At 41.8% G+C, this 17,158-nt stretch overlaps 1 protein-coding gene across 1 annotated transcript; it reads right to left on the bottom strand.

The window, feature by feature from the left end:
- Window positions 1–9,977: 9,977 nt before the first annotated feature.
- Window positions 9,978–16,906, bottom strand: LOC144141254 (kunitz-like toxin PcKuz1). Its single transcript, XM_077672820.1, has 3 exons — window positions 16,778–16,906; window positions 11,743–11,787; window positions 9,978–10,485 (listed from the first exon to the last, which is right to left on the bottom strand). The coding sequence occupies exons 1-3, from the start codon at window positions 16,830–16,832 to the stop codon at window positions 10,313–10,315; spliced, it is 273 nt and encodes a 90-aa protein (XP_077528946.1). The 5' UTR covers window positions 16,833–16,906; the 3' UTR covers window positions 9,978–10,312.
- Between the last annotated feature and the right edge of the window lie 252 nt (window positions 16,907–17,158).

The following is a 17,158-nucleotide window of genomic DNA, read 5'->3' as shown; positions in this document are numbered from 1 at the left end:
CTTTCGAGCATAAAATGTTACTTATTAAAAACTAACCCATTAAACAGAGCTCTAAAATACTTCTCAGCTGATAGATGCAAACAGTCGCGGATATGCCGCTAATTATGCATCCCTGGGTTTCTGGCTTGGTGGCCTATCTACGGCAAGATAGCACTTGTAATTGCCAGTTCATACACAATCTTGGTTAGCGGATAATATTACTCAACGTAACTCTTTATTGCACTGTGTTGAATCAAGGCGTAGCGGGTACCGTACAATCAAGATCTTCGCCAGTGACGTTTGTTATCAAAAACCGCATAGAAACAGCACTTAGTTTTCAGGCAAAGGATTACTTAACTAAAGCAAGTTTGAAGTCACAAGCAAAAAATATTTGTAGCTTCAGAAATGATACTTGCTTCATTTCTAGCCCAGAAAAAAAACTATGTTCACAAAAATAGAAAACCTGCCCAATCCGTTACGTACTACCGTACAAATAACTAATGTAACACAGAACTTCCACAAAGATTGAAAAAAAAATTGCAAACCGAGGTATCTGTTTACACACAAACAAACACACAACCACACACACACACACACAGACGAATACACGCGCGCACACGCACACACACGCACACACGCACGCACGCGTAAGCCTTTTTTTGCTAGGTGGCGGCCGAGTTTATAGAGTTCAGATTTGAGCTCTCTGGTCTTTACATTCACTATGGGTCACCTGATTCCGTAATAGCGATAGCCTACGTTTACATTGATCTGCTTGTCAACTCCTCTTTTTTTTATTGCTGATCGCTTACGACCACCATTTTCAATTACTTACTTTATTGCAATTTTGTCTTGTTCAGTCGGCTCTTTTTTATTACTCTTCGGAACGTTGGGCAACTTTTTCTCTTATCTTTTTCACGGCATGCCGCTCCCGCGAGTTTTTCTTGTCATTACAGTGCTCGGCACCCATCAGCTGTAATTCCGGGACTGTGTGGAGCTCAGTCTTCCTTGGGAGCTGGAGGAAATAAGCCCTGGTATTTGTTTATCCGGACTGCTATCGGCTTCTACGCCCAACTGTGTTTCTGTCACTCTGGTTGCTGAAAATGATTCTCGTTCAGGTTTTCCCACTGCTCCAACTATTACTGTTGTAACGTGTAACCATTGTAACTTTTATCGGCGCTCCCATGTCACCTGCTGGTCCCTAAGAGAGGAATATGAAGAGAGCATGTCAACAAAGGGAGGTTTTTCCGTCTTCAGAACGAGACTATAGTCATTGGGGTTTTATTCAGCTCAACATCTGTGAACAAAGTTCAAACGCACAGCAGAAAAATCTGGCCGTTTTGGAGTCTTCGGGCTGGTCATGAGACGATATTCTAAACAATCCAGTATAGGCACCTTGAAGTAAAAAACCAATGTCACTATATTTTGTCGTGCAAATTGGGGTAATACAACACATTTTCTTTTTATTCATAAGGTCGGAACTGTGTGTCAACAGAATTGTTTCGTTGCTCCACCACAGACCAGCCACTTTTGACTTTCGCTTAGCTGCCTCCTCTTCCCACGGGTTAAAAGCAAATGCCTCTTACAAAGCGTCAATGCTTATATGTATGTGCTTATATCTATTTTATGCTTCTATGCTTATATCAATGCCTATATGCCTAATTTTATTGCGGTGTCACAGAGGGCAGTGTTGTACGACTTCCCTAAACTTTGAAACGTCAAGGCTGTGGGGTTGAAATGCACAATAAATGCCCATGGTCGAGCTGGAACCCAAACAAGCTGCGATAAAATGCTACGAAAGTAGTATGCGTCAATAAGGATGCCCGGCGTGTCGGTTCCTGTTTCCGTAAAGAGCCCGACGCTTGCCAACTGACGCCGGGCTCGCTTTACACTGCCATCGAGATACAGATATCGGTAACGTTGTGAAGAACAACACAACATACACCGATTTGCTGGTATCGAGCTGTTACCCAGCAGGACTTGCCCCAATGCTTCAGGGAGCTGCCGTTGGCCTTTATTGCTGGAGGCAGCTAGCTGCAATGGTATTTTATGAACCTAGCATGAGGTGGCAGAGGTAAGTTGGAATGTTGGAGTACAAAGGTTGTGATATGTATCTCACAGTACTTCCCCACATCGTGGTTATTTTGGGCTACCCTGCTAGCATATCAGAGTTATATGTTAGTAGCAGAAAGTGATCGCGTCGGTGTTAGTTTTAAACGAGGCTAGTGTGTTGTCTTTGTGAAGTCCAAGGTGCCGAAAAAGCTGTCTTGGTCTTGGACTTGCCTAAAGGCATCTATTGGTCAATATAGCGGTTTCTTGAGGAAAGCATGACCCTCCGATAATCATTGAAACGGGAAGTTTGTTTATTTTGAGGACGAACCAGTTTGGGCACTCAGTTTCCGGAAGTGGTGATCCGGTCAATACGGGCGCCGCTATGCTTTTTTATTATCGCAGGCATGGCTGTACCCCACTGATTATGAGTGAGCAAAGAAAAGCAGGTTCGCTAGTGTTATGGATCACTGTACCGTCGTTTTGGGGGCAGATTTCGATTGCATTTTCTAAGGAGAAGATACCGTTCGCTTCATGGCGGATTCACCGCCAGGCAGCGAACGTCACGACTAGTGCATGATAACAGAAAGTGATGGCGCATCGCCCGGATCCCAGCTGTGGATGAATTTGCTTTGTGTATTGGTTTTGTTGGTTTGAAGGCTATCATAAATATTGCCGAGGTTGCTTCCAGGAAGAGCGCCTTAGGTGCCCCATTTTTAATATAGCGTCGCTATTACTATATATATTTTGTCACTGAAACCACTGCCGCTCTAATACTAAGTAAAAATATTGGGAAAGTATGACTTTTCATTCCGGTTTAGTGCAGTAGGAGCACCGTGATGTCTCAACTGTGCAGTCACCACACGTTTTCAGCGCAGAAAAATGATTCCGCTGTTGTCTTTCCTCTTATCGTGCCCTTGCGCAATTTAACGATTTGCAGGAACTGGAAACTTGGAAGAGCTATGACATTCCTTAAGTAAACTTCGAACAGTGTGGATTCAGCAGTTAAAAAGTATAAAACACTGCGGTTGATTCTTCTGTCATAGAAGTCAGTAAAACAAGAAAAGGAAAATGAGCAGCGAAATCTGCAACTGAGCATGATTGGTGGGTTGGCGGCTGTAGTGAGGGTGTGCGTGGCGGGCGACATCCTGCTGGCTGATTGCTACGGCAAAGGTGTACTGGCGTCTTTTCAATGACGCATATGACGGCAGTGAAATCTTGAGGTATCGCGGCATAAAACACCCTCGTGTTAAAATACAAAACCCGAATACGAACAACCCTAAGTATTACATACTCGCTGTTACTAAAGGCTGCTTCCCCGCAAGAAGGCCCTGTGAGCATAGGTGCACCCTTTACAGGCCGCTTGCTTCATTACACAGGCGTCAGTTCCGTGCCAGCTACGACCTCAGCAAAATCTTCTTGTAACCAAGAATGAAACACTTTCGTGTTAAAATAAAAGATATTTCACTTAAAATAAAGTCACGTGCCGAGCAGTGATTCACCAGAGGGGCTGTGCCACCCTCTCTTCATTACTTTCAGTATGTGCCTCCCTTTCATATTGAAAATACTCTAGAGAGGTCACCTCTTTCCCGGAAAATCCTTTAGGAAGTCACGGGTTTGAGTTTTTATTATCTCAAGAAATTACTACGCAATTTATAGTAGATTTGAAATTGGTACAATAACTGTATGAGAGTGGCACCGAACCATGATTAAAGAAAAGCTTTGCCTTGTGCAAAATTGATCGATGAAGTACTCCTGGTGTAAGACGAAGAAAAAAACGAAGGCGGGGTGCAAAGGTCATCATATTTAAATATAGTGGGTGCATTAGCTGCGAAAAATTAGTTTTTCAGCTATTCTTATGTTATCAGAGATCAAGCCGAATCGAAGGCGTTTGGCCTATACTTCATCATCTTACAAAGACCAAGTTTACACCCTGAGGTCACTGCAAAATTACAATTTCAAAAAGACGGCTTATATTGCACTGAAAACGACTTCACGGCTCCGAATTTTTAATAAGATGTGAACGACACTTTGAGGGAATCGGTTATGGCTTAGTCTGTGTGAGATGGTTTTCCGACATTGTCTGTTCTACAATGAAGCCCGCTCATGCAAGAAATCCGATGCTAGCACGAATGAATAGCAGCGTCGCTAGTTTATTCCTGCGCGGCTTGCGCCTACTAATGCGGCGTGTGACGCGCGTACCCAGAAGTGGTGCGTTAGCGACGAGCAACGTATGAGAAGCAAATATGCATACATTTTGTAAAGAATAGCGGCACACGTTTTGAATCAGAAGGTACCAACTTGGAATAGTTTACAGGCACGGTCGCCATTTTCCATACACTATTTTAGGCACGACGCCCCTTAGAGACTCGGCCTGTCAGCGCCTTTTGTCGTGTTATCATGCGTTCACTCTTCTAAAACAACGGGAAACTTGTTTCCCAACGCTTCGCTTTATAACGTAATCTGTACTAAAAGTGTATAATGTGGAAAACCAGTTCAAAAAAGAATAAGATGATTTAAAAATTTACGTAACGGTCGCTGCGCGCTTCAGCAATCGTGAAGCCCAAGCGGAAGCTGTTTGTACGCGGGCTATAATTTGTGGTGCACTTAAATACCCATTGGTCCTTGACAATAGGCCTGATCGGGGGTTTTCGGTCGAAGCAAGAAGACAGTCTTTCCTGGTGACGGTGCCTCGTTGATCACAGAGGACGTTTATAATAAATTCTCCTTTCACAAAGCTTTCGGGGCAGCCATTTATTTATTTATTTATTTTACCCTTAGGGCATACAAGCATTGTAGAGGGGAGGGGCTTACTTAGAAGCAAAAAAAGGACGTCAAAAGCACGCGACAAAATTTAAAAATTGTACGCACAAATTATAGAACAATGTTTAGGAAACTGGTAAAGCAAATGCAATAACCGCAGCCATAAACAAAATCACCCTCGGAGCAAAAATAAAAGCAAATGGTAAGCGCACATCATCGGCCGTAAAAGAACGCAGTAACGGTGAATCAACACGAGCACACAATGCACTAAGAAGAAAAAAAAAAACAATAAACAACGAAAAACAAAAAGCACTCCTTACTAGAAAGTATTGGGGAAAAAATTCACAGCAAATTTGAACTTGACAATGCTTCCCGGGAATGGATCGGGTTAGTAATGCAAACTAATGAATCCGGCAGGTGGTTCCCCTCACGGCACGTTTTCGGCAAAAACGAATGAGAGTAGGTGACAGTATTTTGGTGTTGGATATTAACTTTGTGACGATGGTCAAGACGTTCAGATATGAAACGTGCGGGTTGTATCCAGCGTGATTTCAGTACATGGTTATTATGATACACTTTCTGCAATAGGCACAGACGGGCCAGTTTTCTACGTGTAGAGAGAGGAGTTAAGTTCAGACTGGATTTCATAATAGTTACACTGGCCGTACAATGATAGGTAGAATGTATGAATCTCACAGAACGGTTTTGTAAAGCTTCAAGTTGGTTAGTTAGATTAGTATATCCAGGATCCCAAGTTGACGAAGCATACTCTAGTATGGGGCGCACATAAGTAACAAATAATTGCTTTTTGAGAGAAGAAGGGGCTAAGGAAAAATTTTGCTTTAAGTATCCAAGCATGTGGTTAGCATTAGATCTTATAAAATCAATATGTCGGCACCAGGAGAGGTTGTTAATTATGTGCATACCAAGGTATTTACATTCGACTACGGACTCTAATGGGGTACTGTTAAGAATATATCAAGGACAAGTTAGTTGATTACGGGATATCCTCATCACTTTATACTTAGTTATGTTAAGCTCCATATGTGAAAGTGTGCACCAACTATAAATAATATTAAGGTAAGATTGTAGACATTCAACTTCAGGGAAGTGTGCACCAACTATAAATAATATTAGGGTCAGATTGTAGACATTCAACTTCAGAGGAACTAGTAATGTTACGATAAAGCACACAGTCATCAGCGAAGAGGCAAATAGAAGAAGAAATATTACTAGGCAGGTCGTTAATGTATATAAAAATAAGTAGGGGCCTAGCACAGAGCCCTGAGGTACACCTGAGCGCACAGGCACCTCAGGGGAGTTAGTTTGATTAGCAGACACAAACAGAGTTCGGTTAGAAAGAAATACTTCTATTCATTGTAAGGCTTGGTGATCAGTTTTCAAATTACGTAATTTAAATAGGAGCAGTTGATGATTAACTTTATCAAACGCTTTGGAAAAATCCAGAAAGATACAGTCAGTTACAAAAGAGGAGTCAAGAAATGCATGCAAGTCATTGGTAAACGTAATAAGTTGAGTTTCACAAGAAAAGTTTTTCTGAAACCATGTTGGGAATTAAGAAAAAAACTAATTGGACTCAAGAAAGTTAACCAAATGAGTGAATATTATGTGTTCGAGGATGTTACAAGGAATGGAAGTAATGGATATGGGAAGGTAGTTTGAGGGGTTATGCCCGTCACCTGACTTGTGGAGTGGAACCACCCTGCCTGCATTGTAATGGGCCCGCGTTGATCCCGGCAAGTAACCTATTCTGTGCAGATTTTACATGCGAATTTTATAAATCCGGTTAAACGCAATAGAGCGCCATCGCCTCAGCAATAGCGCAATTACTCCTTTCAGCGGAGCTTCCGCGGCCCGCAATCAGCGAGTATTGTGTGGCAAAACGGAAACATACTATTTTTAATGACGATATTGTTTCTTGGGCTACTTAAATGAAGAAAGTTTGGCCTGCCTGCCTGCCTGCCTACCTGCCTGCCTGCCTGCCTGCCCGCCCGCCAGCCCGCCCGCCTGTTTGCCTGCCCGCCTGTCTGTCCGCGTGCCTGCCTGCCCGCCCGCCTGCCTGCCCGCCCTCCCGCCCGCCTGTCTGTCTGCCTGCGTTCCCGCCCGCCCGCCTGGCTGCCGGCCTGCCTTTGAATTGATTCAATGACCCGTTTAAAATGAAGCATAAACTGCGCAATAAATTTTCCCCCAACAGCCAAATCTAAATGTTTAAGTTATACTTGTCAACGTTGTTCAACATGAAGAACATAATACGAAATTATACGCAGAAAATCATATATAGAATGATAATTGCAGATTTCCTTAATGAAAATTTTGCGGATGCTTGGTTTTTGCGGTAGCAAATGAAGTACTACGCCAACTGCAGAAGATCATCGCCTGCTGTTGCCCGTGTTACCAGGCAGCATTGAAAAAAAAAACAAACGTCAAAGCGATAAAATTTTCAACTAGATAGGTTTCACATTCCGCTTGGAACGCTCGTGGGGTAGAGAAACGTGGTTCTATAAACGTTGTAGTAGGGTGACTTGATTGACGCGCGTCTCTGCTGTACGGCAGTGCTGGCATCGCGATACCCGACTTGGAGCAGTAGAACGCGGTAAATTTAAATTGACGGGAGCAAACCTCGTTGCTCATTATCTTGGGAGGAATGAGACCGGAGAGGAACAGCATGAAAGGTGAGTAGGAAAAGGAAGGGAAGCCTTTACTTGCCAGAGGCACCGGTCGACTATCGTCTTTCGTCGATAGTTGCAACAAAAGGAGCAAATACGCGGCAATTTTTAATACAGTGATACACTGCATGCTCCGCTCCTCATCCGGTTCCACGTTAGGTCATAAGCCCGCATGGTTTTTAAAGCAAAGCGTTGCTACTTTAGTTCAGCGGTTTCGCCGTGGATGCGCACGTTTACCTTTTGGACCGCAGGCACACGCCTTGGAGACACACACCTTGGGGCGCGAGGTGGTTTGGGAATAGGACGCTCGAGAACACTCTGCCCATTGTTTATGGCGGGTATCTTTCGTGCGCTGTTCTCCTGGAGACTTCACTTGCGTGCGCACCTAAAGTCGGCAGCACAGATGTGGAGTTTGCGGTACAGGCACCGAGGTTGAGTCTGGTTGCCGCGGGCTTCTAGGTATGGACGAGAGACAACTTTGGTATTTTGAGTGATTCACTAATTCCTTACTCATTCGGTTTGACTCATTAGGAATCCGCACGAAATATTAAAGATTATCTTGTGACGGCGCTTCCACCTGCCTCATAAAACAACGCACTCAAAGCAACTGCTGCGCCTGTCAAACACCCGAACAGGTCGTGCATCGCTTTGATAATGGCAGGAAAGGAGGGAGAAGCAACATCAAGTTTCGCGGGGCATGTGTGGCAGAAAAGGCACAATCTGAGTCGCGGTTACTCCTTTTTCTTTCTTCAGTTTATTCTGACTAACTCTGCGGCAGGCTGCTTTAGAGCATTTTTTACGAGGCGGGTTTGAGCGTGGTCACGTGGTATTTTTTAGATTGCGCGGGGTCTCATTATCACTGATAATACCTGAGCGCACAAATATTTGGTCGCTGAAAATACCTCCGTGAGGTGGCTTTCAAGGGTACCTAAAATGGCCTGATTGACACTTTAAATGAGAGTACTTCACGAGTTACAAATAATAATTTACAAATTATTTGTTCTCAGTGACAGATAAATACTGTCGGCTACTCCACGGTACTGGAAATATTTTAAACGTTGTTTTTTTTCGAGTAACACTGCTGTTTTTCGAAATGTTGTTGAATGATAGTTGCGACACAATGTATAAAGATCGCGTTGAGTACCTTTTCTTATAGGTGTGAGGTAGACTGTACAAAAACAAAACCAACGTCAGATTTTAAAACAATGTTCCAGGAGCTAATTCCTCCACCTAAAGTTTAGTAGACCTTATTCTTGAAGCACAACGGTAATACAACAAACCGAAAAGACGCACAATGAATCCCGAAACTCGACAACAACATCGTGGAGGATACAGTAAGGAGCCCGATAACCAGCAGTAATTTGCGTGGCCGAGTGGAGGATGTCGTTGCGAAGATGTTAAGGTACGCAAGCCGAGGCAGGAGGAAACTTTTTGCCACCGTCTTCTGTCTCGTAAAGAAATCCACACAATAAATGAACACAAAGCTCACAAAAATAGGTACACATATTTACTGTGTCGTGTATGCGTCGGAAACTGCAACAATGAATTATCACACTTTTTTGTGAAGGAAACGTCATGGATATGCTGTATCAGTTATGAGTTTTAACATGCCGACGCTACACAGGCGGTTATGCGCGCCGTAGTCACGGGCTATGGATTATTTTTACCACATTGGTATCTTTAGCTTGCGCCGAAATATCAAAAACACGTGCGTTTGCTCTGTTGGCCTTCACCAGCAAATCGGAGGCTGCAGTCAGGGATTGAAGCCGCATCCGTGCTCGACCGGAGGCTATTTTAATATCGTACAGCGCGCTACGATGGCGGGCAAGCAGATACATATAGAGAGAAAAGTAGAGACAGGTAGCTTCGCCCACGGGTTATTCCTTGTTTTTGTCGACCTACTTAACCATGCCGCTTCGATTTTCAAAGTGTAATGTTTAACGCGTCCTAGCTATACTTAGTTATTAGTTCTTGTACACGCGGATGATGTTCACAAGGGCTATACTTAGTTATTTTATTTGACACACAAAGGCTGGACAACTATCGCTACAATCTGTTTACTGCATTGTAGTACGGCTACAAGTATCCCCAACTGCACTGCGAAATCTTCAAAAAAAAAAACACGATAAGCACGCGACGTAACAACAGTGTAGGTGCATTCTAGGGTTTCTTAGTACAAATGGTACCGGAACGTTCATCTTCTATTGACGCAAACTTTCTGCCAATATTGGTAGACGCATTGCAATTATACATTGGGATTTTTAATTAATCTTTAGGACAACTTGTATTGTCGTTGTATAAACACCTTGTATTGACATTTGTATAAACGCAGCTCACAAATTTTGCTTGCGCTTTGCCGAAGTATTATACTCAAGCTATGTATTACATATATTATATACTTATGCTGTGTGTCCCCCTAAGACCAGGGTACGCAAGCAGACTAAACGGATAAAAGATGAGTGGTGCAATCCGCCGCGGGCTTCTCTCGATCAGCCGGGGAGAGTGGCTCCCCATAGAAATCTGACCGAATGGATTAAGAGCCTCATTATATGCCCTGCATTAGAGGCTCAAAGTAGCCTGTACAGCTCAACAAAGTTTGAATAGAAATCATTCTTTTGAAACTTATATAGATGCGAATTTAGGCATAGGAGGTCACGTTAGTTGTAGGTGACTCACAGTTTCACCATAAACATTTGTTAAAATTGTTCTGATTCGAACAAAAATAGCACATGATATGAAAATATCTTGAAATAAAGCTTGAAGTAGGAGAGTAATTTTTTATTGCACTGTTACCGAACTTGTGAGAATTAGGCCACATAGTGCGCTGGCTAAGTCATTCAGCCAGCAAGAGAGCCACAGTATTTCTTGCAATCATCGTAGGAAGCAAAGTTGTTGCAGTTTGGACGGCATCCACCCCATTGGAACTTTTCACACGTCCTCGTTGTGGTGTTGAAGTAAAAGCGCGGAACGCTCTCTTTGCATGGCTCCACCATTTTCGGACATTTGCAGCCTGTTGCAACAAGAAAATAAATGTTATTTCTGTTACAAGGTTTTTATATATACCCAAATTTTATTAGCAACCGGTTTCCCACAAACTTGAAAAAATATTTTGCTGCGAGGGGACTCAACTGTATTTTACGTTTTACCTAGTGAATGAAGACGAACCAACCAAGTGTCTGCGCGTTGCTTACAAATGAATATTAGGTTTGAAAGGCATTCAGTGGAACCACACAGCAAAGACGGAGGAATAGCGAGTTTAGCGATACCGTTTTTATTCCCAGCAAACACACTCGATGGGCTGCTCGCCTCCATGCGTACTGCACAAGCGGGGCGCGGAGCCGACCAGGATAAGTACTGCTGTCTCTGACACAACAAACGAGGAGAGCATTTCTATTACAGTATTTTTTTCTGAATCATAAAAATATGACCGCTGTTTTAATAAAACCGTTTTGTTTAAAATAGGGGGCTTAGATTGAAAGGAATACCATAATACCTTCATCAATTATGAACTCAGAACAGTTTGGAAGACGTAGGTAAGCTGGATAATTTCTTTGATTGGGGAGAATATGAAGAGAAAATATCCGTTAAAATGGTTAGCGATGACAGCTGAGTCCCTTCCACTGGTAGCAGAGCGTAATATATATATATATATATATATGGCGCAGGGTATCATATATAGGGCAGTGCGCTTGCGAGCTGCCCGGGAGCTTGCCAACACCAACGTAGATTAGAAGCTCATGCATGAAAGGTAAGAACGCTTTCATATACAAAAAATGTAGTAGGAGGCTTCTTTTAGGGTTTATCTCGTTACAGTGGGACTCTATCGCTCATAACTCTAAGTTTGCGCGGTGATGAGCAATATCCGACAGTGACCATAGTTCTCCGCAGGTTACCACCTCCTCAGTACAACTCGACCAACGCGACGCTTGTTTTTGTTCGAGGCTGACTGCCCCAGAGAAATTAAAAATTGGGATACAAATTTACTTGTTCAAAAAAGGTATATATCCATTCAGGGATCACATCAACGGTTACGCAGAATAGGACGCAGGGAGTAGCCCCCACAAGAAGCATCCATGAAGACTTCTAGGGCGAATGTTTTCGTCTCTTCGGAATTTCAAAGCAGAGGACTCACTATTCTTTCCGACATTCGCAGGATCGCAAGTACATTATAACTTGAACTCTGCTTGTGAAATAATTGCATCCAAGGAAACATAAGCAATGGCTCAGCGTTTATATGCGAAAGTAGTAGAGGAAAATTTGCACTTACCATCCGGATATTTGCATGGCTCGCCAGTAGCCGGTGGCTGGCAGTCTGCGACACAAAGTATTCTAGTCAAGATACTAGAAACAGAAACTAAAGCAACAATACTGGCGGTGCGCTTTGAAATGCGCGTAGCACGTTGTACAGCAATAACATCAGATCTATTCAATTTCTTCGCAATCCAAATTGTAAAAACTTGAGTTATTTGATTTCATCAACAGCACGAGTTGTCCAAATGTGCCGAATGCTAAGTGGCTCTTGTTACTGCCTTTTTTTGGTTTCGAAGTTTTATCAATTTCTCTTTCAGACGACTAACAATTTGCGTCCAAGTGCCACACAACTCGAGAGAGGCCACAAATCCAATTTGACACTAATATCTGATAATCTAATATATTTCGCTACGGCATTGCACGATTGTGCAAACGCAAATTGTTGGCTTAGTTCCGCACTAAGTGATTAGCTATGAAACGTCGTCCGACTAAATCCTGCATTACTTAAAATATACTTGCGTGGCGCAATTGAATAATTACGCCATGTAACAGTAATCGTAATTACTATTCCAAAGTAGATGGTGTTTATTACGCATTAATAAATTGCGCATTTTACGCCAGCATTACTCTCGTGTATTATCGTTCCTGCATCCACTGTATATATTTTACTCCAATCTATTGTGTGGATCTACTGTTTAATAGCAAAAATGAAGCGATAATAATACCTTTCAACCTTCATTGATCAAGGTAACTAGAAAGACCCTTTCAATTTTATTGATTTCCTCAAAATTATTGAACGGCAAAGGAGAAGAAGCTCGATGTTCATAGTTTAACCTTTTATAAACAGCAATGCTGCGCCACGGTGAAAATTGCTGGTCGCCCAAGCCATGTTAAGTTAGTTTTTATTTCAGAGAAAGCACTAAGAAAAATTCAGTCCTTGCAACCTATTTAAAAAAAACAGGGCAAAAACACGTTTTACATACAACACGGTGAAGAGAAGTCATAACACCCCATGAGCAAAAGCGGTAGTTCTTACGAGGTTGAAAGCTTTACAATCAGTAACAAAATCGTTTGTAACAGCTCGTTGAACACATTGTGCGGAAAGAAAGAGATCCCTTTTACCATTGTATTATAGTTGTACCATATATCTAAGGGACAGGTTTAGGTACAGAGGTTCAGCATTGCATTTCTGTGATTTCTTTCAAGGTGGATGTACCTTAGGGAGGACCTCGCAAGATGACTGAACACCTACCGTCCTAAATGGGTCGTTGTATTTCTACTAAACTTTTTGTGAGAAGTAACGGCTGTATTTCCCATAATTTTTTTCGGCAGCGTTGTTCTTTGTGGAGAAGGTTGCAGTTCCAACGCATACAAAATTGCACTGAGGAGCCAGAGGGTTGAGTATTGTCAATAGCTTCAAACAGGATGTAAAGCCGGGCGAGTTGGTGTTGATTCATTGTGAAAACGCACGGGAGAAGACGTAGACTAAGGACCAAATACACAGGACGACGCCTGTTGCTGGCTCCACGTCGTCCTGTACATTTCTTCCTTAGTCGACGACTTTCTCGCGTATAAATTTCCCATATTTTTCTAGTTTAATAAGAGACTCGTCATGCACATTGCTAGGTTAACTCTGTGTATATATAATTTTGCCTGAAAAGAAAGCAATTCTTTCGGTTTCCGGTTTTCTGTGGTACCAAAGAATATTTATCTTGCGTTTTGTTTTCTGTTCCTACCTTCTTTCGGAATCAGGTAAGCATAACACTAATCGGCAAAAAAGGATATCTAAATATTTTTAGGCGTTCCTTCGCTAGTTTGAAATTATATTTTAAGGTAATATATTTAAAGTGAAGTGCACGAGCCCTTTCCTATAAAATGTTATACAGTTTACGGAAGCCGAACTTTTATCTACGACGTCAAAGATCATGATACTTATGGACATGTAATTTTGTTTTCGCCTGTGAATCAATTGAATGGCGATTTGTCTACAAAATAAAATCATCTTGTTGTTTTTTGTTTATTGCAGGTAACACGTTTAAAGATTATTTAAACAGCTGTGGTCTAAGCACGCAATAGTGTTCCATTTATCGTGCTACAAAACGCAAACTGTGAAATATGAAGCAGCTTTTTTCTTGCACAGTTGTTTTTTCCAGGTTCTGGTGCGTAGCTGAGTGATCGAGCAGGTTTTACCGCTATACCATATTCAAAAACCGTGGTGTTGAAAAGGCTTCACGCATTTCCTCTCATTATCACATAACCACGGCCTTAGTAAGAAAAAGTAAATAGCTTAAGACAAATCTCCCAAACACTACATTTTGTTAGATTAGGAGAAAACCATTTTGGGGTGAACCTTAACATGATAAAAAGAGGGTAAAAACCTACATCATCGGCGTCATCGTACCTATATCGCGCATTACAAGGCTTAAGGTGCATATTTGTATATTTAGTCGACACACAATGAAATAAAACTTTTGTTGTTTGTAGAGCAAAACCGTTTCCTCGCACTCCTAATGAGGTGTGTTCCTGGGTATTAACTCGAAAGAGCTCTGAAGGTCACGGACAGAAGTATCTGTCTTAAAAATATAACTTTCGTACGAAGGCTGAAATAGGAAGGTTTCGTTTTTCAAAAATATACCTGCGGCGAATGACAATATCTAAAAATTACAGGAAATGTGAGGGTACACGGAAGCACTTATACAATCAGAGACCAGTTAGGTGTAGTATTTTTATATACTTGTTGATACTGCAGGTCACCCGTTAGTCCCAGGAATGAGAGACAACAAAACAAAAAGCAACCAAGACTAGAGTACCGTCGTCACCGACGGAGCAGAAGGCAAACAAATACATGAGAATTTATCAAAGAGCATATCAGAGTAAAGGAAAAGATATCAAAGTACTAATAGTATTACTGCACTGCTAAAAAAACAAGTAGAGGTGCTCCGGTTATTGCAACATCTTCCATACTCAAACACGCCTGCCGGCGGAGAGTTGTTTTGTGAAACTCCGCGTGGGAGAAAATGTTTTTTTTTTGGGCTGTACGAGCGAGAATCGGTGCTACAGAGAACTATGACTGCGTAACAAATTGCCACATAGACAATTTCTCATCTGAGTCTACAGCCTGTGCTAAAGAGAGGTTAAATCAACTAGATAAAGCATGATTACAACGGAAAGAATTGAGAAACCGGCGTACATTGTAAAAGATGTCCTAGCAGCCAAAAAACTCCATTATATTGTTTTTACTTCAGCTATCGACAGTGAAGGAGTATAGTCCACAAAATAAAAACCAACAATTTTAAACGCAGAGTTTTTTCACTGCTCGCAGAACGAGCCCACAAAATAACCCACTTTGTATCGCAGTTTTCTTTCACCTGCAGCAAGCCGTCAAGAATATTTACTGGAAGGTTATTAGTCGCAACCTGCAGTGTTTAAAGGGTGCTCACGATTGTCCAGACGAGTCAGAAAAAAAATACTCTACAGTAAATGATGTCTAAACATAAACTTTAGTTAAGAGTTTGCTGGCCTGGTCTGGTTTTTGGAGTGAAGATCGGCCTTTTACCAAAATTGCATAATGCATGCACCGGGAAAGCTGTTTAAATAACATGGTATATTTTAGTTTTATAACCCTCCATAACTTTAAGCGAGGATTTTCAAGTCTAAAATTGCATAAAACGTTCCAATATACCACAAAATATGTAGAACATTGAAAAAGTGATAAAATTTTGTTGTGTTAAACATTGAAACCTCGTGCCAGGTAATTCGAAGCTGTAGAAAAATAGACACTAATTCGAAGTTTATTTTGCAATACAGATGTACACCCAGGGTGCTGGTATATTTGCTGCAGCACTTACATTAAAACAAAAACGTAAGCAAGACGGAGCAGTCCGTGCGCTCTGTGCAATTATGTGTGCAAAAGACTTGTTCCATTGACAAATTTTTATTTGTGATCAGTAACTCGCATTCGGGTACCGTTGTACTTCGCTGCATGGAATTGTCAGAGATAATTTCTAGCATAGTTGCAAATTTTTTTCTTACAGGGAAACTTACCAGGGCTTTGTTCCGATAAAAAGTTCTGTCTAGAAGAGCCGACCAAAAATTCATCGCGCTCACTGCATACCCTTGACCGAACTAGTGAGCTGAGATCGAATACTTTTTATCTCTCAGTATAGTGCAGGTGTCTTGGAAGATGATTACTAAAGTTGTTCACTGCGCCTAATGTATCACTATAAGACTTTTATTTATCTGTAATGGTTAGTTAACCGTAAAGTTTGAAACAGCGCACAATTCTTCCTTAGCCAATACCCGCCTGTCTACTTAGAGATTAAGGCTACAGAATGTGACTGTAACTTTTGTTCATACTGAAAAGCTACCAGAGCAACGGAGACAAGGACGACAAAGGGTCCGAACACACCGTTGCACGAAAGGAAAGTTTTGTTGTATTACAGAGCGTGTGCCTTGGCTAGGTTTAGACCTACGTATTGGTTAATTATGTAGTTAAACTCTTTTCACACGCGCAAGTTTCTGTATATATGTTCGAATTTTATATAAAAACCTCAATTGTGAGTGCAGCGCTGTGTGTGTACACTTTCTGATCAATGTCTCTCTTGCGCTGGTTTCTTTTAATGTGAACTTGTAGCAAACGGTCAAATTGCATTCTCGTCGTAAGTGTTGTCTTTTCGAAAATATCCTCCATAAATTTTTATAACGAATTATTTCAAAATACGTGCAGAAAAATTAGAAGCTTGGGACTTCATTAATTATATATTTGGTCACTATACATAACTCAACATGGTGTTGTGCTTTCACCTCAACGCTGTACATCAATCTTTATTGTAAGGGAATGGCTCGAAGGTTACCTTTCCCTTTCCAAAGCAGCAATACAAAAATTTCTAAAATTGCGAAAATTTAAACTCGTGAATGTTTTGAAATTGACCCATCGTTGATAAAAAAAATACTTTTGGCAGCTGGAAAAAAATAAAAAAAATAGAAACGACAACCATCAATGCCCAAATATTCCATTTCGTTACACAACAATACTGGAAACGTTTACTTACTCTGGCTGCAAAAGGCTATTGCAACGATCCCCAGGACAACTGCTCCTCTAAACATGGCTGCGGTAGTGCAGAAGTCAGGTATTTGCGTTTAAAGGATGCGGCTCATGATTTATATAGCAGCTTCTGACTGCGGCCAAGCATAAACAGGAAGCGGTGTCGGCCAACCCCGCACGTGTAGGGTCGTTCAGAACCATTTTATTATTACACCGTGTATACACGTGGCAGCTGTATAGCCATAGCGGGTCATCGGGATTATCAAAAATAGAACCGGAACTGGTTGTTTTCAGCTCGCTCCACGTGCTCCTTAAAATACCCTTCCATATATACACGTGCAGCCGTACGGCACACATTCTTCGCACAGCATCCTGTTATATTTTACGA

Source organism: Haemaphysalis longicornis, unplaced genomic scaffold (assembly GCF_048455015.1).
Source record: "Haemaphysalis longicornis isolate Haplotype H1 unplaced genomic scaffold, Haemaphysalis longicornis Haplotype H1 scaffold_6, whole genome shotgun sequence".
Classification (NCBI taxonomy): domain Eukaryota; kingdom Metazoa; phylum Arthropoda; class Arachnida; order Ixodida; family Ixodidae; genus Haemaphysalis; species Haemaphysalis longicornis.
This window is presented reverse-complemented; position numbering and strand designations above follow the sequence as displayed.

Excerpts from the sequence above, each read along its gene's own strand:
- LOC144141254 (XM_077672820.1), bottom strand. The coding sequence starts at position 16,832 with ATGTTTAGAGGAGCAGTTGTCCTGGGGATCGTTGCAATAGCCTTTTGC. Across the intron at positions 11,788-16,777 it reads AATAGCCTTTTGCAGCCAGA|ACTGCCAGCCACCGGCTACT; the intron begins GTAAGTAAACGT and ends TTTGTGTCGCAG. Across the intron at positions 10,486-11,742 it reads GCCATGCAAATATCCGGATG|GCTGCAAATGTCCGAAAATG; the intron begins GTAAGTGCAAAT and ends TTGTTGCAACAG.